The 26251-nt window shown below is 40.4% G+C and overlaps 1 protein-coding gene across 1 annotated transcript in view; it reads right to left on the bottom strand.

Annotated features, from left to right (window-relative positions):
* The window catches only part of CSMD1 (CUB and Sushi multiple domains 1), a 1543069-nt gene that overhangs the window by 149014 nt on the left and 1367804 nt on the right, over positions 1 to 26251 (bottom strand). Inside the window, exons 42-43 of the mRNA XM_029912248.1 lie at positions 14130 to 14318; positions 2731 to 2908 (exon numbers count right to left, since the gene is read on the bottom strand). Of these exons, the coding sequence (XP_029768108.1) occupies positions 2731 to 2908; positions 14130 to 14318 (367 nt within the window). The remainder of the gene's footprint in view (positions 1 to 2730; positions 2909 to 14129; positions 14319 to 26251) is intronic.

The raw sequence follows: 26251 nt of genomic DNA, 5'->3' as shown, positions 1-26251 counted from the left end.
TGCCCCAAGGAATATGTGATAAAATTGACATATTTTGGTTAGTTGCAGGCCAAGTGCATTTAGAAGACACAGTGTTAGATGAACAGTGGCCTGAATCTGGTGTCTGAAGCAGCCCCAGACCAGCCAGTCATCCAGACAAGAATATACGTGTGCATCCCTTTTGCAAAAGGTAAGCCACTACTACTGCCATGCACTTGGTAAAAACCCTTGCTTCCTGTGTCAGGATGGATTGCCACATGGAAGTAGACATCCTGTAAGTCGAGGGCAGCATATCAGTCTCCTGGATCTAGGGAAGGGATAACTGTTGCCAGAGAAACCATCCAGAACTTTATTGTTGTGATGTATCTGTTCAGGTTATGAAGGTCTAGGAAGAGTATGAACCTCCTTTGGCTTTGGAGTAGCCTTATAATGACCCTCAGGAATTCTATTATTCACCACACTCACAGCACTGTTCAAATCCCACAGATAGACCCTGGTATTTTCATTCCATTCCTTTGGCCACTGGCGGAATGGACAAAGGCAGCTGCCAGATTGTTTTTGGCTTGTTTATAGCCAGGGCCACCTTCCCTGCCAGAGTGGGATGGAGAATGTCAGTTAGGCTGTGTGTATTCTCCTCTATAGCTCCACCTGTATGTCCAGAGAGGCTGCTATTCTCCTGAGTGACTCCTGGTATACTTTAAAACCATCCAGATCCAGGGATGATGTATCCGGTACCAGGGCCTCATCTGGAGAAGAGGCTTGAAGCAAGGGCTCTCTTGGTAGGACTTGTGGTACCAGTATGGACTGCAATACTGGTCGTTATTCTGGAGCTGATAATGGTAAGTTAAATGCATGGGAGTCAGGAAGCTGTATAGAATCAACTGTCACCAGCCTCTCTGAGCCAGTGGGGGAACCATCATTCCTGGGCGATCTGCTTGTATGAAGTAATATAGATCCAGATGCTGGAGGCAACAGGTAGGCACACTTTAAGGACTGGTGCAATGCCAGAACCTATATGTGCCTAGCCCAAACATCCCAATACCTGGGTGGACCCTTCTCTGAGCCTTGGTGATGAGAAGGATGGCGAGACTGGGTTCTAGCCTCTCAGTTCCAGGAAACACAAGAGTCGAATTCAGAGTCTGACAATGATTAGGAGTACCCAGAGAACCAGGATGGCACAGTGCTGGGAGGGATACTTGGTGGTCTCAAATGGGAACGGGGTACCGTGGGCAGCATGAACAGCTTCCTAGCTGCTGGTAATACTCAGCATGGGATCCTGAACCAGTCCCATGGAATGTGGCAGTACCAAGTCTGAGACAGATGGTGCCATGGATGAGTGACCAGATGCTGACAATCTAGATGGCTGCATCGGTGATGAGCAAGTATCCTCTCCCTGAAGCAAAGATGGCAGTGGTACCTATAATCATAATAAGGCTCTAGCTGTGGCATAAGCCTCGGGCATAATCGGTACCTGCAGTGATCAGAGAAGACTTTTATGTCACCACCAGAAAAGTAGCTGGTCTGATTCCCTGGGCCTCAAAGATGATTATCCTGGAGACCAGGATCTTCTGTGGCCTCTTTCAGCTGACACAGCTGGGGGAGCACTTCAGAAAGGAGTCTTCTAGAGCTTTCCTTAGATGATCAAAGGGGCTCTGAAGCCAGTATAAGGTCAGCCTCCATGAGGATACATTGGTGGTGTTCCTCCCTCAGCTTCTCCATTCTCAGCAACAGACTGAGCACCTGTCTATAATGTGGCCCTCACCCAGGAACTTGAGGCAGTGGGAATGAGGGTCATTAAACAGGCATAGCCTTCCTGAAGCCTGAGCAAGTTTGAACCCTTGGGACTAGGCATAAGTTCTCCTGGTCCTGGGTAGGATCTGGAGACATACCAGACTGGAAACCTTCCCCACCCAAAAACAAAAACAAAAAACAAAAAAAAGGCTAAATCAAAAGAAATAAACTTAAAATTATATATTAATAAACACCTAAAAGAAAATAAAACTCCGGAGAACTTTTTGACCACCACTAGTTAGATTGAGTAGTTGTTCACAGGGACCACCAATGCTCCGACCCTGAATGGTAAGAAGGAACTGGAGGAGGGGTGGGACATTTCTGCCCTTTATACCCTAGCTTGCAGCACAAGGAGCTTGGTGGTGGGTTGTGCTGCCCCTAGAGGTACTATGAGGGAAACCAATGCACGAGGAGCACCACAACGTAATGGACATGTGCAAGCACTCGAAGAGGAACTAAAAAATTGAGGCTAAAGGGGCTTTGAATTTTTTCCTTCCTCTGCCTAATGCATCATGATATTAATATCCATTATTTTCAAATTAACATGAACCCTGTATTTTAATTAATATTTTCATTTTAAAAGTCAGATTAACAAAAACAACAACTAAAAAAACAAACATAACTGTTATCACCTGCCTGCACCATAAGGGGTACAAGGTGGGTGAGGTAATATCTTTTATTGGACCAACTTCTGTGTTGGTCCAATAAAAGACATTACCTCACCCATCTGATCTCTCTAATATCCTACTACAAGAATGTCATATTATGTGGAACTTATTCTGTCCATTTATGCAGTTAGTTTATGTTCTATTTTTTTTAACTTTACTCTTAACTACTCTGTGTCTTTGGAACCTACATTGCATTGTAGAGAACACCACTAAGTAAAAGTCAGAGCTACAGACCCAGAGTCAAGGACAAATCAACAAGACACCAATTATTTTATGTTAAACAGTCACATACCAAACTGCAATGTAGTCATTCACTGGTTCAGTTTGGAGTAAGGTAAAGTTGATATAAACCCCGTGGCCTTGAGGGACAGAAATAAACCATGTACAGTCCTTTGAATTTGGATATTCATCTGGAAATCCTGGGGAATAAACTGTACCATTCGGAGAGGTTACATTATAGCCACAAGGAGCTGAAAAGAAAACAAATGAAAAATTAGCAGGTGGAATACATTTATTGCAGTTAAAATGGAATAGAAAAATTGACCAAAATTTTAAAGATTCTAAAGAACAAAATAATCAAAGTCTTTACAAGAACAATTTTCTTTGGTTGGGCGCCTTTCAGTGATAAGATGATTTATATTTCTAAGAAATAACTTATTCCTGATGTCTTTCATAGTATGCTGCTTAAAACTCATCAGAATCTGTTCCAACTATTCCTTATGTACAGCATTCATTAAATGAAGTTATGACACATTTTTTAAAATTATTTGTTCCTGTTGTACTTAATCTCTGGAAATCAAGGGAAGAAACACCCATAACACACAATCTACAGACCATCACACAATGAAAAAGCATCCTCCCGCAGAATGGAACCTTGAACATAACAAGTACAGAATTCCCAAGGAATGTTAAGCACTGATTGTGCTTCCACTACCACCACAGACGCCAACCACACTTTATTTACCTCTATTTTCCATTTTTCCCCATTCTTTAATTGCAGTATGTGTGTTCATTATTCTTTTATTTTTAAAAATGAAATGAAGATACAGGCATAAAGTAGCATATACTTGCACAATGAAATTCTAAGGTGAGTTTGTAACATGGAAGTGTGTTTGACTTCTTTAAAGGCAGTGAATATTTAGAATTGTGCCTTGTGTTTGGTCTGCATCTTGGGAAATTAATGACAGTGATTATGGATACAGGGTGGATCTGCCCACCGTATGTAGTTAGGAGCGTCAATTAGTAAAAAATAAGAGTGAGGTTTAATTACACATTTTATTTTGTGGAGTGTACACATATATGCAAGAGGTATAAAAAGTTCTCTATATTACTCTCCACCCTTCATATACATCTTCACCCTTTCAATCACCCTTATAGATCCTGAGTTGCAATGACACTCCCTCCAGTCCAGGAGAGCTGGACATACCTCTTTCCAGAGTCAATCCATTCCAGGGTGACCAGACATCCCGTTTTTAAAGGGACAGTCCCGTATTTAAGCCCTCCTGCATGTGTTCTGACTTTTTTTAAAAAATGGGCAAATTGTCCTGCATTTTCTGTCTCCTCCCCCCATCAGTACTGGTGGGTCCTGCTGCTGGCCAGATTCCTGCTCACCGGCCGCCCACTCAGTGGTAAGTGGGAGGGTCCTGTGGCTGATGATGGGGGTGGCTGTGCAAGGCTGGTGGCAGGGCAAAGCTGCAGCGCGTGGGGCCGGCTGCTCCTCCTGCTGGTCCATCAGCACAGCCCCTGCTGCATGCTGGCTTTCAGGGCCTGTTTTCAGGCGGTGCTGGCTGCACTCTGTAGTGGCTGATGCACTGATGTAGTGGCTGCACTCTGTAGTGCAGGCAGGTGCCAGGCAGTGGCCAGTTATGTGTCGCCTCGGCAGCTCACCCATTGGCCCGTTACGTGCTCCCCCTCTCGCTGTCCTCTCCCTGCTTTGCGCTTTCCCCCCCCAACCCTGCTGCTCCTCCATATTCCCCCCCCCCGGCGGGGTGCATTCCACTCCCAGTGCTGTGCGGAGAACCAACCCCTGGTCAAAACGCTCAGCTCATGAATGGGCTGGCAGCAGGATCCTTCCTTTCCCCACGGCTTCTGGCTGGGCCAGCACCCCGGGAAAGCCCAAGATGCTCTGGTCCTGTGCCCTGGCCAGGAGGAGCGAAGCCCTGCGTGTGCCAGAGCCCCGCACAGCGCTGGCATGGGGAATCCTCTCTGCCTCTCAGCTAAGCTGTGGAGTGGTGGTGGGGAAGCAATTTCCAGCTTGTTCGCGCCCCAACCCTGCAGGCTCCACCGCAGCCCCCCAGGCAGCAGCTTAGCACTCTCTTCATCACTCCCCATCCCCCCCGGGGGAGCATGGGGCTTCTCTGTCCCCTAGGCACCCTCCACTGCTGAGCCATCTCTCTGGCCAGGTTTGCTGAAGCCCCTGTAATCAGGTTCCTGGGCCCTGGTGCACAGTGCATCCTTAGGACTTAACCTCTTCCTGCCTGCACTGTAACTGGGGACAGGAGGTGGCTGGGTTATGTCAGTGGCCAGCAGCAGCCTGGAAGTGTTATCTGCCTTTCGACACTGTGTGGGCAGGAAAGGACAAGCTGCTTCCAGCACAAGGCGGGGGGGGAGGGAGAAGAGATGAGCTCTACAAAGACAGGAGCCAGGTCACCCCTTCCTCTCTCCCTCCTCCACTGCAACAGGAAGCAGCTCCCGTCCCCTCCTTCACACACAGTGTGGAAAGGCTGCTGCTAGCCACATTCTGGTGTGAACCCTAGCAGAAATCTGGGGAGGAGGGCATGTGACCCTGCGTCCCCTCTCCCCACATGTTGCCTCAGGAAGACACGGTGCCAGATACCGTCCTAGGGGCTCAGCTAGGCATGGAAGGCAGAGAGCACTGGTCAGGAGGACTGGGTTGGTCGATCTCTCTCTCTCTCTCTCTCTCTCTCTCTCTCTCACACACACACACACACACACACACCCCGTGTGAGAGATGTATGGGAGTGTGTGTGTGTCACCTCTCCACGTGTGAACCCTAAAGTCTTAAGGATAAGAAGGTAAATAAAAATAATCCAACTAAGCAGTATTTCTTTTTAACAGCCGTTGAACTTGCTTGAATATGAATAATTTTACCAGGTGTACCTTGTTCAGCATAGGGAAATATGGTCACCCTAATCCATTTTATTATGGATGTAGGAGGAAGAGGCAGGGAGGATGATGTCTCACTCACCGTATGGTTTGAAAATACTGTAATGTTAGGGCAGCTGGAGGATATGGTCAATGAAGGAGTACCCTTGGTTTGCTTGCCCAATGTAAAAGGGGTTTGGTTAAATGCCCTTTCTTCTGGTTGATTCCTGGTTACCTAAGTAGCCCTCAAAGGCAGCAGACAGACTCTGACAGCCATAGGATTGGGGCTACATACAGATAACTGAAAGCCAGACCTCCAGCCTTATGCTAAGCATAAACCACCTGGTCCAGAGAATCTGGTCTGCTGTCTCCACAGTGTTCCCTGCCTCTGATGGTTCAATGAGCTTTAGAAAGCTTGCAAGCTTGCTATGTTCAAATATAATTCCTGACACTAATATAATTTCAAGAGTAGAATCCTTTAAGTTACATTTTAGCTATATAGTTTTAAAAATGTTAGTTGCTTTATACTGAAAATATGTATAGGTTATGCTTTTCTATGCTTTCTGGTTCAAAACTTTTTTTTTTATTATTTTGTCTTCACTGTTCAGTCACCGTTTATAAAGCAGACTAAGTTTTAGCTCAATAAAGATCACCCAATTCTTCCTTTACTCTTGTTACCCAGATCTGTCAATAAACTATCACAGCTAATAGAAATATAATATTATAAACATGAGATACACAGCTGATACTATGCTCTTTTTCAAAGTATTACAGAAAGTATTACAACCTGCTAACTAAAGAGAAATAATAGCCCGTATTTCCAGCAATTATAAAAATGGCAGTGGTTTGAGTTAGTAAGTCAGTCTAATTCAATTATTGTACTCTTCTTTAGATGCTATGTACAGAGAGAAAGGGGTCCTTTATATAGGAAAAGGTCTTAACTAGAGTGGAGTTGTTTGGTGGCTGAACCGAAAAACAAAAAGAAAACAGTTCATTTAAAACAAAAACTGATTTTTTTTCATTTTACACTCTAACAATAAAACAAAAATAAAAAATAATTTCAGTCAGAATGAAATGTTTTGAATGATGATCATAGAATCATGGAAGATTATGGTTGGAAGAGACCTCAGGAGGTCATCTAGTCCAACCCCTGAAGAAAAACAATATTTCCAAATTGAACATCAATTTGATTTTACATTTAATTTGTACAATGTCATTTTGAATTGACATTCAGTTTAAATGAACCATTTCAACATTTTTTAAACTAAAATTTTGATATTTCTGAAATTTTTGTTTTTAGTATTTTTTTTTGATGGCTAACACTATTTACTGAATCCAACCCAAATTCACAAACAGTGTTGGTACCCCGAACAATCAATTTTTCAATAATTTACTATTTGCTCAAAAACAGTTACCATCTTTAATCTTAATCAGGCCTCTGGTTTTATGGGTGTAACTTTACACCGGTATGTGTGTCTGCTTGTGTGTGTGTATGGGGTTGAGGCGTGCAATGTATCATGGGGGGCATGGCCTCATCAATCTCTGTGGATCTCATGTGGTCCACTAGACAGAAATCCCACTGAAGCACAGAAGTAGGGCTTCGCCTTGACAAGCTCACAAGACTCTCTGACAAGCCATATAAGACATTTAGGAGTCTCCAACCTCCCTCCTCTTGCCTGTGATAAGAGGATCTTGAACTCCCCCCACTCCACTCCTTATGGGGTAAGAAACTTCATCTTTCCCCAAACTGCATGCCTTAGAAAGCTTGTTTGTCTCTGAGGAACTAGACTGGAACTGCCAGCTGCCTGACAAACCTGGAAAGGAATGTTGGCCCCATAAGGTTTCCAGTGAGTGGTGGCTGGTTATGAGGGGCCCCTAAAGCCTTCTTAAGGCTAGGAGTGTCCTCAACAAGCCTCATACGACTTGCAGAAAGGAAGTAGATGTAGCAGTAGGTTAATTAGCCTTTTAACTCCTACAGAAGGGAAGGAATGTCACCATTGTGCTGCCCCTCCCCCCCAGGATTCTGTTGATTCACACCTGTTCTTTTGTTCCCCTTCCTCCCTTCTGCACTGCCCCCAGTGCGCTGCTCCTCACATCCCCTTTTTCCACTTCCAGCCACATATATATCCAAGGAATTAATCACGAACAGCTTCTTTTGGTAACAAAAAACAAATGTTTCCCCATTGATAAGACTCCCTAGCAAACAGTTTATATTTTCAGCACTCTCTGCAAGGACAAAAGACTATAAACATAAAATAAGACAGATGTAAAACAGAAGAAGATGACTTGTTTCTCCAGTACTCATTTGGGATCCTACTATAAGCTCATCAGAACTGGTGGTGAATTATGATTTCACTATTTCAAATCTTAATTATTAGCAATTTAATTTTGGTTGTATGTACTCAATCATAACTAACATAAGTAAATACTGTAACCTAGATTTTATCTCTATTCTTTCCACTTTTTACTATAAAACGATAAATAAAATGTTTGAAGTGTTTTAATCCTGGGGAACATTTCTGTTGTTGTGGTGTCATAATTCTCTGATTCCTTTGTTCAAGTAACTTCAAAATGATCAGAAAACAGCTCTCACCCTTAGATTTAACGAACCAATTTTGAGGCCAATATTGCTTTTTATGTGGATTTTTTGTTGTTTTTTTGAGGGGAAAAGGAAACTTTGCAGAGTGTGGTTTAACTGGGTTTCTAATATAAACTCAGTTGACTTAAATTGTCAATGCTACTTCCATCCAATAATGTTTATTTTTGAGGGAACTTGCGAGAACTGTGGGAAAAAAATTTCTAAGCATCAGCCCATTTTATATATACATTCACTCCCTTTTTGCACTCAAAATGCATAACTAAATCCACATGAACTCACTTGTAAATGTACTGTAAGTGATGAACATGAAGCCCACTCAAGCTACTATTTAAAGTACCAGAGAATGGAGGAAACAACAATTAAGGCGGACACTGAAGGTTATCAAAATGCCTTACAAACTTTGCACTACAAGATTACTTCAGTGAACATTGAAGTACCATCAAGCTTTTGAGAGGAACATGACAGATATTTTAAAGTACGCAACATCAGTACTAATCAGTTTAGGTAGGAAGTGAAGTTCACCCTCAACACAAAAAGCCAACATAAAGTCCAGGCACTACTTTAATATTACTGAAGCCCTATTTCAAGGGCTTATCATAGAATCATAGAAAATTAGGGTTGGAAGAGACGTCAGGAGGTCATCAAGTCCAATCCTCTGCTCAAAGCAGGACCAACACCAACTAAATCATCCCAGAGAGGGCTTTGTCAAGCTGGGCTTTAAAAACCTATAAGGATGGAAATTCCACCACCTCCCTAGGTAACCCATTTGAATGCTTCACCACCCTCCTAGTGAAATAGTGTTGCCTAATATCCAACCTAGACCTCCCCCACTGCAACTTGAGACCATTGCTTCTTGTTCTGTCATCTGCCACCACTTAGAACAGCCGAGCTCCATCCTCTTTGGAACCCCACTTCAGGTAGTTGAGGGCTGCTATCAAATCCCTCCTCACTCTTCTCTTCTGCAGACTAAATAAGCCCAATTCCCTCAGCCTCTCTTCATAAGTCATGTGCTTCAGGCCCCTGATCATTTTTGTTGCCCTCCGCTGGACTCGCTCCAGTTTGTCCACATCCTTTCTGTACTCGGGGGACCAAAACTGGACAAAATATTCCAGATGTGGCCTCACCAGTGCCCAATAGAGGGGAATAATCACTTCCCTCGATCTCCTGGCAATGCTCCTACTTATGCAGCCCAATATGCTGTTAGCCTTCTTGGCAACAAGGGCACACTGCTGACTCATCTCCAGCATCTCCCCCTTCCCTCCATTTTCAACATTAAATAAGATAAAAAGCTGTAAGAAAATGGATACATCTGTAAAAAACAAACAAACAAAAAACAATTATCCTTAAGCATGTTTTTTCTTTTTTTCTTTTTCTTTTTTTTTTTTGGTTTCACCTTCCACTGTTTTATTCATTTCTTTTTTCTTTCCTTTTCTCTTCCATTATCTTTTTGCCATTGTCCTATCCTCCTGTTTTCTAACATCTTCCTTTGCCCCCATTTGTCTATCATACCACATACTTTGATCCACACCAAACTTCCTACCTTACCCTGGTTTTCTCTGCCCCTGTCACATCTTGGTTACCAGTCTTCCTTGTTCCCACAGTCTCTCTCCTTCCTCTGACCATGATTTCTCCGAATCTCTCTTTGCTCAAAATCCCGTCCTCTCCCCAGCTCTATCTTTCTCTGACCAATTTTCTCCCCTTTTTCTTCACCGTCCTCATTTAGCCTCACCATAACTTTCTTCATACCAGTGCCAGCCTTTCTCCCATAAGAGTACTCAAGGGTGGAATTCCAGGCTAAGGTTTATAAGCTGGCAGCTGTCTTTGCTGAGTGATAAAATGAAGGATGCCGGCTCTTCAAACTTAGCCTTTCCTGATGCCTCTCCTGACTGCACTAGGTCTCTGGTGAGCGTGATTCAGGTGGCCCAGTCTGCATTCCCTACTACTGTCTGTCACCATCCAGCACACACTAAGTGCACAAGCCTCATCTCCCTCACAGTTTCACACATTTAGTGTGTGCTCCTGTATGGGCTATTCAGAAATCCATGTCCAATTCTCTATTTTCATCCCGTCATTGATGCACTTTGGGCTGGAGTCACTCTTTTATTCCATCACTTCCATTACTCATGTTAAACATGCTCTGTTTTAATATACAACACACAATATATTCCACTGAATAAATATATCCAATTTAGATGTTTTATAAAATGAATTTAAAGGATGTTTCCACAGAAAAAAAATTGGACCATTAAAATGCATAATATTGTACCAAATTACATGTTTTAAAAAATACCCAACAATTTCCAAGATATGATATATTCTCCATGGCTCTCAATTAAATCCCTCTAGGCAGCTGCCCAGATGTTAACTAAACTGTGTATACCATAGCAGCTAGCAGCTGCTCAGTGCATGGCAGCCAGCCATTCCTTCCTCTGAGTCCTACTGCTCAGCCAATTCTCTTTGTTCAATTATTTTTTAAAAAAAGATACCCCAAAATAACTGTGCCTGAGGCCTAGACTTTAATGGGGACCTGCATTTACCTACTGTGCACATAAAGTAAAACAATTCAGCAGAGACTATTCAAAAAGAAGGGAAATAAGTCATCTGTCTCTCCCAGGAAGTGAAGGAGTGAAGAAAAATCCAGGATCACGACACTCATTATGTTAGCTCAAAATGACAACATAGCTAGTTTAAGTATTTTATTGGAACATGGGGTTACTCATTAGATACCATCTGAAAAATAAGACAGACTTGAATGTTTAAAAAAATATTTTTGTGGGGCAGATAAAGTAATTGAGTAAATAAGATATGGACATATTTAAAAATTATCATGCACACTTTTTAGAGTAATAATCTGTAATGTTGCTCTCACTTAAACATATCTTTTAAAGAAAGTGGATTGTTGTGTTAGTCCCATAAAAAAAAAAATCCTTCCTGAGTACAATACATCTTTTCTTGTGGCTCTATACAGTAACTGCCTTCAAGGCTCTGTGAAGATCCTTTCTATTTAGCTATGCCTTTCCAATAATTTTGCTCTCATTTTTTTCATCAGCTTTTCCATTTCAATATTTTTGGCTACTGGGGTACATTTTATTTTAATTATTAACTTTAAAATTGTACAGCCTCTCAGATGACTTCAATGACAATATAAATTAAATAAGAACATGAGTCACTATTTTGTTTGGTAAAAGATGAGCAACTTCAAATCTAAAAAGTGTTTTTGTTTTGAGGCAAGACTTGAGTATGGGGACATCAAAATCTATGGATTAATTCATTCAGAGATTAAGGAGATGGACAGAGCAAATGATTGTGTAACATAGCATCTAATCACTAAACCCAGGACCTAGAACAGTGGAGCACCAGTGATCCACCCATCCACTCACAAGGGCACTAGGATCCATGCAACACTGACCTGCCCCAAGTCCCGGAGGCTAGGGGAAGAAAGATATTCCAGCTAGCACTAGGGGCAAAAGAAAGCAAAGATGGCCAGAACAAGTACAAGGAACAGTCTTAGCAAGTTCTACTGCAGAGACTGGTGAACACTGGTGATGTCATCAGGTTGCTTTCTACAGTTTTGAATCTGGGAATTCTCTTCCATGTGTGGACTATAAGTTTGCTCCAACTCCCCCCTGCATACTTCCTCACGCTATCTACACTTCAGCCTTCCCGCTCCTGCCCTTCATATGTTCCTCCTCATTTCCCTCTCCTGTCCAGTTCCTCTCGCAATATCCCCCTTCAATCTCCCCTTCTCCCTTCTTTTTTCTCTACTAGCTAATAGCCTCTTCTTCCTAAACAAAACCCCATCTAAATTTAAAACTAAAATAAAAATGTGACACTAACATGATGTTTCCCACCATTACATCTATCACTTTCTTTATATGCTTTCACTCGTTTCCCTACCCCTTTATCTGTCTTGTCTATTTAGACTGTAAGCTCTTTAGGACAGGGACTGTCAACTACTATGTTTGTACAATAACTAGCACAATAGGGCCTCCTCCTCAGCTAGTTACTAGGAACCATTGTCATAAAAATAATAAATAATGATAATGGTAAAAATGTTGAATTTCATTTCTTTAGAAGTTTAAACACAATGTTATTTAATTTCCTGTTTCCATCTGGATATTTTGCATGTCAAAAGGGAGAAAATGTTGGTCATTTTAATTGCTTTGCATTTCTCCAGGCAATTCATTTACTAATGCTGGAATGCTATTTTAATTGTGTTGTTTCTTTGTAGTTCATTTGCATTCCATGAATGGTACAATAATGTGCACTTCTATATGTTTAATTTGAGATTGCCATATATTTTAGTAATTTGAGGAAATCTGGGCTAACTACTCTGGAATTTTTAGTTGCTGAGTTTTCACAATATTGAGTTTAAATGTCAAAATAAGGGAATAGTATAAGCTTCTCATCCTAAATCTCTCTCACTCTCTCTGTCTGTCTCTCTCTCTCTCTCGCACACACACACACACACACACAACATGTATGCACCTATACAGGCTTACAGAACAGTTGCAGTTCAGGCATGAGGGCACCACTCAGAAAAAAATAAATAAATTGAAAGCATCATTCACAGTGGTTAATTCACAACAATTTAGGAGTATAGGAATTGATATACTGAAACAGACCATTGGTCCACAGTTCATTTTTTTTTTTTTTTTTGTGGTCAGCATCAGCTACCTCAGAGGAAAGTCCAAGAGATTGCAGTAGGAAGTAATATAATCTATCACCATAAAGAGTTTCCTTCTAATTCCTAATAGTCAGAGATTGGGTTATGCCCTAAAGCACGATGATTTATCTCTTTTTCCAAAACTCTCAATGGCTCATTCACCTAGCTTCCTTAGGTCTCTCTGAAATTCCTCACACTCTTTTCCAGTCCTGCCTAACCTCAGTGATTTTGGGTCATCTGTAAATTTTGTCATCTGTTTGCTCACTTTTCCAGATCATTAATAAATGTACAGAACATTGGTCCTATATGGAAACTTGTGGAACCCACTGTAATCTTCTGCTATGATGAAAATTGACCGTTTATTACTATTCTTTGTTTTCTGTATCTTACCCAGTTTCTTATTCATGACAATACGTTACTTCTCATACCATGACTAGTTAGGGTTATCTACACAGACACAGTCTGAACTAACAGTGTGAATTTAAAGTGGATTTGTTAAACTAAATAAAGGCCACTTTAATTCAGAGTGCGTGTCCATACAGGGGTTTCATGAATCCACTTTAAATTCACACCTTTAGTTAATCTGGATTAATTTTCCCGTGTGTCGCTGTGTAGACAAGCCCTTAGCTCCTTTAGTATAATCTTGTGTGGGGCTTGGTCAGAGCCGGCTCCAGGCACCAGCTTAACAAGCAGGTGCTTGGGGCGGCCAAGGGAGAGGGGCGGCACCTGCGGCAATTCGGGGGCGGCAGGTCCCACACTCCCTCTAGGAGCGAAGGACCTGCTGCTGAACAGCTGCCGCCGATCGCGGCTTTTTTTTTTTTTCCCCAATTGCCGCGGCCGATCGCGGCTTTTTTTTTTTTTGCTTGGGGCGGCAGAAATGCTGGAGCCGGCCCTGGGCTTGGTCAAAGGCCTTTTTGTGCTTTCATCTTTCAGACAAAAGTTCTACTGTGGAACAATTGGTAAAGTTTATGCAGTACACATTCCACACGGGCACCAAGGAAACAGGAGCAGAACTTCAACAAAGGAACACAAGCTTCACTAAACAATTCAGCAACGGTTGCTGAGGATTACTTTCATGAGTGCCCTTTATTAGTGAAACTTCCCATAACTTCAATGGCAGCAATGTCAAGCCCTTTATGGGCACGTGAATTTGCTGCTAAGAGGGTTATAGAATTACAACTGATATTTTGACCAGAGTTGCCACTAGTGCAGCATATGATAAAGATGTCCCGTTTTAGGAAAAGCTACAGTATATGAATACAAATAAAAATAATAAGAGAGCAGCATGAGTTCTGACACTAATATACCACTATAAAGTTACCTTCACATCTTGGAAAAAGATAGTTCCAGTTCCTGTTGATCCCATGTTGGCAAGTGAGAACAGCGTGACCTATTAAAACATACCCAGGATAGCACTCAAATGATATTGATTGACCCACGCTGTAATCCGAGTTGACTATATATCCATTTAAAAAAGGAGGAGGATCTGGGCAGTTTTGTAACTCGTAAGCTGGAAGAAAACAGAAATAAATATTAATCTAAAATAGATTATCTAATATTTTCTGGGATAGATTAAGACTAGATGTCTAGCATCTACAGTAATAAGGGGACTAACACAGTGTGTCAATGGGAAAAGAAGCATCCATTTGGATGATCTGGGAAGAAAAAAAAATCTAGGAGTCAGGAAAGATGACTCTTTCAATGGGAAAGGGACTAAAAGGAACAGTCCATTTGAGGAGTTTGGGAAGGAAACTCAAGGAACCTGTGTTGGGAGGCTGAGCAAAATAATCAGTGCAGGGCTTGTGTGTTTAAGGACCCCCAAGCTTTTCGGTGATTCTATCCCCTTTAAGTCTTTGTACATGCCAAACATTTGTTCTGGAGTAACTGCATTAGGCATTTGCAGTTACCACATATGTAAAAGAAGGAAATTTCAGAGGATGCCTTTTTACTGTTTTGGCCCTTTTTTAAGTAAGTGTTATATTAAATCCTTTGCTTGGGCATAGGCTAGGTATGATCCAATAAGTATTTTGTAAGGCTCCCTAACTCTAGCTTGTTAACGATTTACAGCAGATAATTATAGACTAGGATACTATATTAATCCTGTATTTGCTTTCCATTTTATTTCTCTGCTCCAAACATAGCTTACTTTCTGGGTTCTAATGAGCTGATTAATTGGTACTGTGACAATATTTTTACCATAATACACAAAGGCATAAAATTCTATATTTTTTAGATTAAAGAGGCATAAAGGTATAACTAGTTTAATAAATTAACAATATATGTGTACACATAATTTAAAAAGAGTATGAGCAAACTCAGATCTATATTACCACTAGACGCTATCAAAATGCAGACACATGGCATTCCATGGCTTTACATAGGAAAAACTCTTAATATTATTAACAGAAAAATCTTACATCTCCAAAGTCTGCTTTTCTAATATTATTTTCAAATATACTCTAAAATAATGTTACTTCAAAAATTAGACATTACAGAACTCACAAAATACATTGAACCTATTCATATACAGGAAACAATATGCTTCACATTCACTGAGCAAAGGTATAGAAACTTTAGTAAAAGAAGCACTGGGTATCAATAGTATGTGGCTTTAATTAGTCTTATTTACAGAATTAACAAACATAGACGGATTTTTTTAAAAATTTGAGTGTCTAACATTTCCAATGAGATGAGGGTACTCAGCATCCATGAAATTCAGGCTGCATACTGGTGCCCACATTTGAAAATGTTGGTCTCATTCTATTTCTCCTTGCAAAGGTAGCACATGAGAGCACTGCCACATATATAATTCCATCACCCTAGAAATCTGGGGCAAATTATTAGGATTATACAGGATTTCACTGAAGGACCCACATAATTCTGCATAATTTCCTTTGAATATCATTTTGGACCTGGTGAATTTGTGACAGAATTTCCTCACGGCTACGTGTGAAGCTTTAAAACTTTGATAATGCCTTAAATGGTATTTTAAAATAATTATGAAGCTTTTAATGCCCCTGTTGATTTAGAAACTTACTCCATGCACCACTCAAAAAGACAAGAAAAATCTCTCAATAACTGAGCAGAGAACCCCCCTTCAAATATATATATCTAGAGAGAGACAGTCTGACTTTTAAATGTAACTCCTTTGAGATGGCTCAAACAGAACCAAGAGGGCATTAGTGCTCCTCAAACAAGTCTCACTTATTTATAAAAAAATGTCTAAGGTCCCTCCAAGGTATTTAGACACCTAACTCTCACTGATTTGTTTGATTTCAATGGGAGTTATATGTAGGGTTGCCAACTTTCTAATCGCACAAAACTGAACACCCTTACCTCACCCCGCCAATGCCCCAAGGCCCCGCCCCTTCTCAGAGGCCCCACTCCACATTCACTCCATCCCCGCTCCCTTGCTCTCCCCCATTCTCACTCATTTTCACTGGAGTGGGGCAGGGAGTTGGGGTGCAGGCTCTGGGGTGGGGCCAGAAATGAGGAGTTCCAGCTTCGGGCTGGGACAGGGGGTTGGGCCGTGGATGAGGAGTTTGGGATGCAGGAGGGGACTCCAGGCTGGGGTTGAGGGGTTTGGAGTGTGGGAGTGAGCTCGGGGCTGGGGCAGGGGGTTGAGTTGCGGGAGGGGGTGTTGGCTCCGGCTGGGGATGGGGGGTTTGTGATGCAGGAGGGGGCTCAGGGCTGGGGCAGAGTGCGGGAGGGTGTGTGGGCTCCCGGAGGGAGTTTGGGTGTGGGATGGGGCTCAGGGCTGGGGTTGGGGTGCCAGGAGGGGGTTCGGGATGCGGGCTCCAGCCAGGCGGTGCTTACCTAGGCGGCTCCCAGTCGGCAGCACAGCAGGGCTAAAGCAGGCTCCCTGCCTGCCCTGGCTTCACGTGGCTCCTGAAAGCGGCCGGCATGTCCGGCTCCTAGGTGCAGGGGAAGTCAGGCACTGCCCTTGCAGCTCCCATTGGCTGCAGTCCCAGTCAATGGGAGCTTCAGAGTCAGCACTCGGCAGCGCACGGAGCTTTGTTAATTGCCCTTGCACCTACGGGCTCAGGGACATGCCGGCCACTTTCTGAAGCTGCGTGGAGCCAGGGCAAGCGGGAATCCTGCCTTAGCCTCACTGCACCGCAAACCAGACTTTTAATGGCCCGGTTAGCAACGCTGACCAGAGCCACCAGGGTCAAACACCAGACACCTGGCAACCCTAATTATGCACCTAAATACTCTTGAGGATCTAGACCAAATTGTCTAATAAGGCCTAGTGGCCCAGATTTTTAACTGGTTTAAATCAATGTAGCTCCACAACAGAGCTTCACCAATTCAACATAGCTTGAAGTTTAAAGTATCAATTTAAAGTATGAAAGTAAATTAAAATCTGGCCCACTATAATATCACAAAGTGTAACATAACAAAAGGCCCATTATATTCTGCCAGAACATGTTTTTAGTTCGACATTTAATTCTCATTGTTATGGTAACAGAAGTAACTATTGTCATTTGTAAAGGGGCACTTAGATAATCAGGACAAGCAGTTTTAAACTTTTTCTCTTGTGGGAAATACAAATATTTGATTGGGGGGGGGGGATAACAACACTCTGGATTGCCAATGACATCTATTTGGGTGCCCTACTATACAGTACCTCACTCACAGCAAGACTTCCAGATTTTGAAGTGCTTTTTTTTTTTAATGGCAGAGTATGTTAACACACCTGATGGAGGCTTTCACAGCATGTTACCAATACAACTCAGATTTTGTGCAATCCTTTATGTCTGATCGTGCACTTGCACCCAGAGACCTTATATGGCAATGCAAATCATTACACTGTCATTGTATTAGTAAGGAATTTCAGCCTTTGAAAAACTACTTATTGTTAAGTAAGCTAAATATAATACTGTGGTGGTTTATATTTGTTTGAGTAGCAACTTTTTCATGTTATTTGCACCAATTATGTTGTATAGTGACTGCACCTATTAGAGCAGCAAACACTTAATGACAACAATTATTTACACTTTAATGTAATTATCTACATTGTAATCATTATAGTCACATGTACATCAAAAATGTTGTGAGATTTCCACATTCCAGAAAGGAAAGAGATATTGTTTTTAATTTATCAAACTATATAAATAATCAGTATTCACATGAGCAAAAAACCCCCAAAATATTAATGATGAATTTTTGATGTCACAGAAGATGTGAATGACACTAACAATGAGGTAGGATCAGAGGCTAAAATAGGGAAAGAATAAATTAAAATTACTTAGACAAATTAGTTGTCTTCAAGTCACCACGGCCCGATGAAATACATCCTAGAATACTCAAGGATCTGTCTGAGGAGAGATCTGAGCCATTAGCGATTATCTTCAAAAAGTAATGGAAGACGGGAGAGATTCCAGAGGACTGGAAAAGGGCAAATATAGTTCCAATCTACAAAAAGGGGAATAAGGACAACCTGGGGAATTACAGACCAGTCATCTTAATTTAGGCATCCAATAGCTTTCTTTGACAGGGTAACAATGCCTTGGAGGCGGGGTGGAGGGGGGAAAGAGGAGAAGCGGTAGATGTGTTATACCTTCACTTTAGTAACACTTTTGATATTGTCTCACATAACTTTCTCATAAACAAAGTAGGGAAATACAACCTATATGGAGCTACTATAAGGTGGGTGAGACCACCTTGGAAAACCAATTCCAGAGAGTAGTTATCAGTGGTTCAGTCAAGCTGGAAGGGCATACCGAGTGGGGTCCCACAGGGATCCGATCTGGTTCCAGTTCTGTACAATATCTTCATTAACGGTTTAGATAATGACAGAGAGAGTACACTTATAAAGTGTGTGGATGATACCAAGCTAGGAGGGGTTGCAAGTACTTTGGAGGTCGAATTAAAGTTCAAAATGATTTGGAGAAATGATCTGAAGTAAATAAGACGACATTCAATAAAGACAAATGCAACTTTCTCCACTTTGGAAGAAACAATCAGTTGCAGACATACAAAATGGGAAATGACTACCTAGGAAGGACTACTGCGGAAAGGGGTCTGGGGATTATAGTGGATCAAAAGCTAAATATGAGTGAACAGTGTTGCAAAAAAAAAAAAAAAAAAAAAAAGGTAATAGCATTCTGGGATGCATTAGCAGGAGTGTTGTAAGCAAGACACAAGAAGTAATTCTTCTGCAAATTGGAGAAAGTCCAGAGAAGAGCAAGAAAATCAGTTAAAGGTCTAGAAAATGTGACCTATGAGGGAAGATAGAAAAAACTGAGTTTGTTTAGTCTGGAGAAGAGAAGACTTAAGGAAGACATGATAACAGTTTTCAAGTACAGAAAAGTTTTTACAAAGAGGAGGAGGAAAACATTTCTCATTAACCTCTGTGGATAGGACAAGAAGCAATGAGCTTAAATTGCAGCAATGGCAGTTTAGGTTGGACATTAGGAAAAACTTCCTAACTGTCAGGGCAATTAAACTGTGAATAAATTGCCTAGGGAGGTTGTGAAATCTCTGTCATTGGAGATTTTTAACAGCAAGTTAGACAAACACCTGTCAGGGATAGTCTAGATAATACTTAGTCCTGCCCTGAGTGCAAGAGACAGGACTTGAAGACCTCTCGAGTTCCCTTCCAGTCCTACAATTCCATGATTCTATGATTCCATATAATGGTAAAATACTTTGGAAAAGAATGTATAATGAATGTAACAATAGCACCAGTAGAGACGCTCCTTTTAGATATATCTCTTTATTAACAAATACATTAATGGTATCTAATATTTAATATAGGGCTTTATATCTTCAAAGGATTATAAAAACATTAGCCAATTAAACAAAATTAATTAATATAATCTAACTAATGTAATTAATATATGCAGAGGCAGGTTTTATAAATTGCAATTGAGATACAAAGATATATTTCAAATAATATATAAATAATATATTTTTATATTATAGATGGTGTTTCTTCACCATATTTGTATGTTAAGAAATAGTTCTTTGCGGGGAAAAGGATAACAATTTTGCTAAAATGGAACATAGGATCAGTCAGACCGACAACATCTGCATATTCTGGATAAGTTAATAATACCTTCCTGTCTTTGATTACAGAGATTCAGAATGCCCTGCTCTTTCACAGAACACCCAATTTACAATTAGATAATACTGCTCTCAAAATATAAGCTCAAAGAGTGATTATCCAAGCGTGTTTTACATTAACACTTGCCATAAAGCTTAAATTGTTAAAAATACAATAATAAAGGTGAAGTACCCATTCTTGAATGTTCCCCCCCCCCCCCAAAGCTAGTCATTCTCTGGAGGACTTTATGACATATACATGTTTAACTTACTGTAGTTAATATTGACACCAACTAATCAAGCAAGTGACTTAAGCATGTGTTTAGGTGCTTTCCTGAATAATGATGCACTTAAGCACAAGCTTAATTTTGAGCACATAAAATGGTTTCCTGAATCAAGGCAGTTATTAGGTATTTTTCCCAAAATTTCCTTTCAACAATTGCTGATTATGATTAAGATTTGCATAAAGAGAGGATTCTTGTATACTAAGCTTACTCCTCTGCCCTGATTTATTCAGTGATACCATAATCCAGTGTTTGTGATATCACAAATCATGCAAGAGATTTTGATACCAGAAACAATAGATTCTGATATTATTTGATAAATGAGGCTGAAGAAAGAGGCTAATAAGAAAGACAAAGGGTTTATATTTACATGTAACATTAGCTTGGCAATCATTGAAATCATTTATGATTGGAAAGGAAATGCAAAAAAAATTATGAAAATTCCATTAGGATTTGGTAACATTTTGTTAAATATGCTTACATCTATCAATGTACGTTAAGCACCATCAATGTCCTTGTACAGGACTCAGACTGCCGCAAGGAGCGTACAGTCAAAGAACAGTATGTAAAAATATTAATTAGCGCTAATTATCAAACTATTCAAATTTGAAAAGCTGGTTGGTTTCACAGACTAAGTGGATACCTGCTGTAGAGTTGTCGGATCAAGAGATAACTGGGATAACAAGTACTGTAACTTTGTGGATCTGTACAATTCTCCCAGGAGATGAAAATTGTGTGGGAAGAATGCTACTGCATTGCTTGTAGGGTAAATTTGCTTCAATATATATTTTTTAAATAATTATTTGTAGTCTACAGGCTTATTATGACAGGTTCTGGAGCCAACACTTGAAAATTCAGTTCACAATATTTAGAGAAATATTCTACATGGATGATCTATAGGACAGGAGAGTCACAGGCATATCTCAGACAAACATAGGAGCCCTAATCTGTCAATAACACTTTGCTGAGGGATATAGAAATCTGGGGGATGTTTAAAAAAAAAAGACGATCTCAATACAGGGAAATGTTTAGGTTGTGGTGGTGGTGTTGTTTTGTTAAAAAAAAAACTAAACAGGTGTGGAAGCATACAGGTATTCAGATACTTCTTTAACTGAAGGAATATTAGTTAAGTAAAATTTGTGAGGAATAGCATATTTATTATATTGTATTTCCAGAAGTTGAGACGTATCATGCTTCTGGCTAGAGGATAGCAATCTTGAGAGTCATTCAAATGTGCAATAGCACCCAGAGATGAAAAGAAAATGGTTAAAAAACATGGAGGAAAATGTAATGAGAAAACATGCAAGTGACATCTAGCATAAGTCATCTGAGTGATTTGACAATTATATCATGATGTATAAGGTACTCAGACAATTTGTATCTCAGTGCTTTGTACTTTTAATATAAATTTCTATATTATTCTCCGTTCTTTGATGTATGTAACAACTGCACCTGATTTAACAGAACAATTTGTTATTCTATCATCATTATCAAGTATTATGCCCAAATCCTGATATATAAAGTTATAATTCCCTTTTTTTCTTCTTTTTTTAAAATAATATCTTTTTCAAAGACTTGTTTTATTATTGGGCTTTAAAAATGATTTACAGTGTTACAGCAAAGAAACTCTAGTGAGAGCCTGAATTAAACAAAACAAAGTAAAGGAATTGTGAGACAAAGATTCCATTTCATCCTCAGCCATGGCTAAATATAAAATATCTGATTTTTAAAGTGATCTTATATCAACATTTGCTCTTCCCATGTGTAATTTGTGTGCCACTAGTTATAGAGAAGAGTACAAATCAAAAAAAAAAATTGTAACATTTAATTCTGTATTATCTTATTTTCACAAGTTTTCTTAATTACATTAATTTGGGTTAGAGACCTACCTTCTTAAATGTTTCAGAAAAGTATTGTGCACATCTAAAACACTCCAAGCAGAAAATAATATTACCTTGGTATAATATATTAAAAATTTGATAGACATGATGAAATACTCAAAAATAAGAAAAGGACACAATTAAGATTACCTATGCAATTTTAATTCAGCTCCCTTATGTGTATGCATTACGATAATCTTGCCCAACATCACATGGGAAGTCTATGGACAGCTAGGAATAGAACCCAGCCCTCCTGCTTCCCAGTTTAGTACCTAAAACACTGGAAGACATTCTTTCCCTTTTGCAATGTCTCTGGGGAATATAGTGAGGCCCAGCACAGAATCCAGATTGAGGTTCTTAGGTGAGTGTGAGAATCATGAGCTGTGTAACAGCAAAGTAAGACAATACATTTCCATCAGTTCTTTTCCCCTGTGGCAGCTCTGCAAATCTTTCCAGAGATGGAGATTTGAGCAATTTTGAACCTTTCATGGTTTCTGGAATTTAGAATGCCCATTGTTATTTTCTGCTAGATAGAGCCTATCATTTTCAGTGTGGTCAAACCATATTATGTATGTAGGTGAGTGTGTTTGAGAAAGAGGGAGAATGCATTAGGTGCATCTTTTGTGGCTATCTCCTGGAGCACTTTTGATCTCCAGGAGTAAGAAGATGAGATCCCCACCCCATCTTTGGCTTCTTAATACCACATAAAAGGACTTTCCCAGATCTGAAAAAAGCTCTGTGTAAACTTGAAAGTTTGTCTCTCTCTCACTAACAGAAGTTGGCCCAATAAAAGAAATTACCTCATCCAGCTTGTCTCACTTTAGATCCCTGACACTCTCTTCTCCACCTCTAGATTGTGGCTTACCCTGCAGCAACTATTCAGACCTCAGGATCCTTAATACTATGGTAGTGGGGTTTTGCTTGATTACTTTAAAAAACAAACTCTTTTTAAACTGTATTATTATGAAAAGGCATCTAAATTCATAAACCTCCCCTCCTCAATCTTCCCCCTCTCCCTTTTTGCATTTCTGTAATTAGAAATGGCACTTTCTTTCATTCAGGGAGAGGGGCAGGGAAGGACACTTTGCTCTAACCCCAAGAGCTATTATTGCATGGCCAAATGTAATCAAGAGTACATTTGTGAGTTAAGAGTATCTGAAATTCCTCAGTTTAAATAAATATGCTAATGGCACCTTGCAGCCACCCCTTTAATATACAGTACATATTCTCACAGACATTCCAATTAGTTGGTAAATGCCTTTATTGTCATAGACTCTTCGTTTGCCTCTATTTCTTGTCCTTTGTGTAAGGGTATATCAATTTCATTTCATTCTGTCAGAAAGGTCATATTTTTAATTTATACAACTTTCTGCCAGTGATACTGTATTATGGCAGCCATATCAACCAATAACATATTTGACCTCTGTAAAGACTTATAAATCAATGACATGGTTTATAAATCAGATGTACAATTTAACTTAAAACTCACTAGTATGACAAAAATGAGCCACATAATTCATAGACAGTTTCATGATTTATTAATTAGGCATATAATTTATAAATCACAAATCAGTGCTTAGCAAGCCAATTCTTGACTTATAAATCAGTATTACAGGGTCTTTAGGTGAAAACCATTCACACAATGGAGCTGGGAACATCACCTATAATTAAAGTGGCCTAACACTTTCCGTTATAGGACGGCTGTTTTCAATTGCTTATAAGGTTGTCAAACTTTAAACATTCAGTATGAGATCTTCCATGCCAAGTGTGTTCCTCACGCCTTTTTTTTTTTTTTTTTTTTTTTTGGGTATAAATAGTTCAGCCATTTCCAAGAATGAAGTTAGGGGAAAATACATTGGTTTGTTCATGTTAAAAAATATATATATTATAAGTATTACACTGAAAAGTTGCAACATCTTTATGCATTACAGCAGGGACTTGAAATTTGCAGAGGAATTGCTCTGATATTAGGCATGTGCATTGTACTGGCCGTGTAAAAGTCCACCCACACTTGGCCACAGTATAAGCCCCTGAAAAATCTCAGTTTTCACATGTTCAGTAGAAGTTTGTTATAGACTGGCAGCTAAATTCTCTAAGGATTCCATCTATATTAAGCATGCTCGACCCCCTCATATCTCCTATGTGACAACCAGACCACACGTGTGCAGTCCTCACAAAAGACTTTTGTAAAACACCCTGTAACTCCTTGCATCAGAAACAGTCAGGTATCTTGCCTTTAATTTCACCTTCCAAACTGTATGAAATAGTTTGAATTTGTTTTTCTAAGGAATCATAGACATTCAATATTAATATTTTTTTTCTTTACAAGTATTTAACCCTGGAGTAGGCCTTATTATCTGGTTAATATCCAGCAGGCAGTCAGGACCCCTCTCCCCCCCCCCCCTTAATAAGTGTCCAGGATGCAAAACTGGTAGAAATAAAAGGGAAGACTTTATGTGCTGGCCCTATTCACATGATATGGAACACAGTGACAAGGAGTCCGTCATATGGCAAGAAACAGTAATCACTGAATTAGAGTGAATTAGGCAAAGAACTCTTTGTCCTTAACATGGCAGTTCGTAACATGTAGTTCCAGCATGAGAGAGAAGCTTCCCTCTCCCTCCCAAGACAGAGAGCTAATGACAGGGGAAGAAGCATGCCGAATCCTACGCCAAAGCTTACGAGAATGCTTAAAAAATGACCAGAAGTGAGCACTGCAGTCTTCAAAGGGAAGGAGAATCCTGTGAAATAAAGAGATAGGAAGAGAGGAGTGTGACATTACACCCCATATTCATCACAGTAATATTATGATAATATGATTGTGATATAATTATAATGTATTTTATGCAAGATAGGTCATGTGAGATATCATTGAAAAGTTTATGATTTACTGAATATGATTATCCTATTTGTATGCATGTATCTTTTTGGTATCTGAAGTTAGGAGTATTGTTTATGCATCTATTTCAAATCTATTACAAATGTGTTTACACCTGGGGAACGCCCACTAGGCAGATTGCAATCAGTCTAGTTGGCTGGTTGGGAAGGGCCATTAGAGAAAATAGGCCTTAGAAGTTTATCTCCCACCGGAGAATCTTCCTGTGGACACTACAAACAGCCTCCAAGTCACGGCTGCTGTGACCCTACAGGGACATGTGACCAAGTCCCCTGGTACTGGACTCCATCTTGGAATACCAGTGTTTTTCCATTGACCAGGCATGGGAACCAAGCTTAGAGACAAAGGGTTCCTGCCATATGCAAAAGCTATTTAAGGCAGGGGAGCGACATTATTGTGGTTCTTCACTGACTCCCCATCCAAAGAGACTCCTGGAAACACTCGAGGAACAAGAACTGAACTAGGGGAAAGGATGGACCCAGGCTAGAGGGATTACTAGCCTTTGAAAGGAATACCTGGTGTTTTAAGCTGCAAGCAAGTGCAGCTTGCCCTTTATGAGCCTGCAGCCGGCTTACATCATCACTTAGGGTTAGCATTTGCTACTCATATCAAAACTCTTTAGTATATTAAGCTTAGATTACATTTTTGTTTATTTGCTAGGTAACCTGCTGTGATCTGTTTGCTATCCCTTATAATCACTTAAAATCTATCTTTGGTAGTTAATACATTTGTTTTTGCTTTATCACAAACTGGTGTGTGGAAGTCATAACTTGGGGTAAAAAGCTGTTGTATATTTTCTCTCCACATTGAGGGAGAGGGCGAATTTCATGAGCTTACACTGTACAGTTCCCTGTGCAGTGCAAGACGGTATAATTTTGGGTTTACACTCCAGGGGAGGAGGGGGTGCCTAAGTGGCTGGGAAGTTCCTTAGCTGAAGCCTTCTCATGCAAAGCTGGTCACAGCATCTGTATGTTTCGGTAGCTGTATGTGTGCTGGTGAATGTGCAGACTGGAGCCTGAGAGAGGGCTTGGCAGGCTGGTCACAGCAGTACAGTGTAAAGGGAACCCAGGCTGGTGGGTCAGGTGGGCTCAGTGGTAGCCCAGTTCAAGGTGGCACCGAGCAGGGTGGGGGGGGACCCATCACAAGGAGAAAATACCTCATCCCTTCCCCAGAGACTGTGATAAGGACATTAGCAGGGCACAATCATTCCCTAAAGGGCAACAATGTGGCTGCAGGAGACACTGTCCTTAAAAGGGTAGCTTATCCCCATAAGCAAACCAGTAAGGGTTGTGAACAATGTAAGGGAAATGAGAATGGTGCCATCACAAATGAT

The sequence above is a fragment of the Terrapene carolina genome, unplaced genomic scaffold (genome assembly GCF_002925995.2).
Source record: "Terrapene carolina triunguis isolate 2854851 unplaced genomic scaffold, T_m_triunguis-2.0 Scaffold42, whole genome shotgun sequence".
Classification (NCBI taxonomy): Eukaryota; Metazoa; Chordata; order Testudines; family Emydidae; genus Terrapene; species Terrapene triunguis.
The sequence above is the reverse complement of the archived record's forward strand: the minus strand, read 5'-3'. Positions and strand labels throughout refer to the sequence as shown.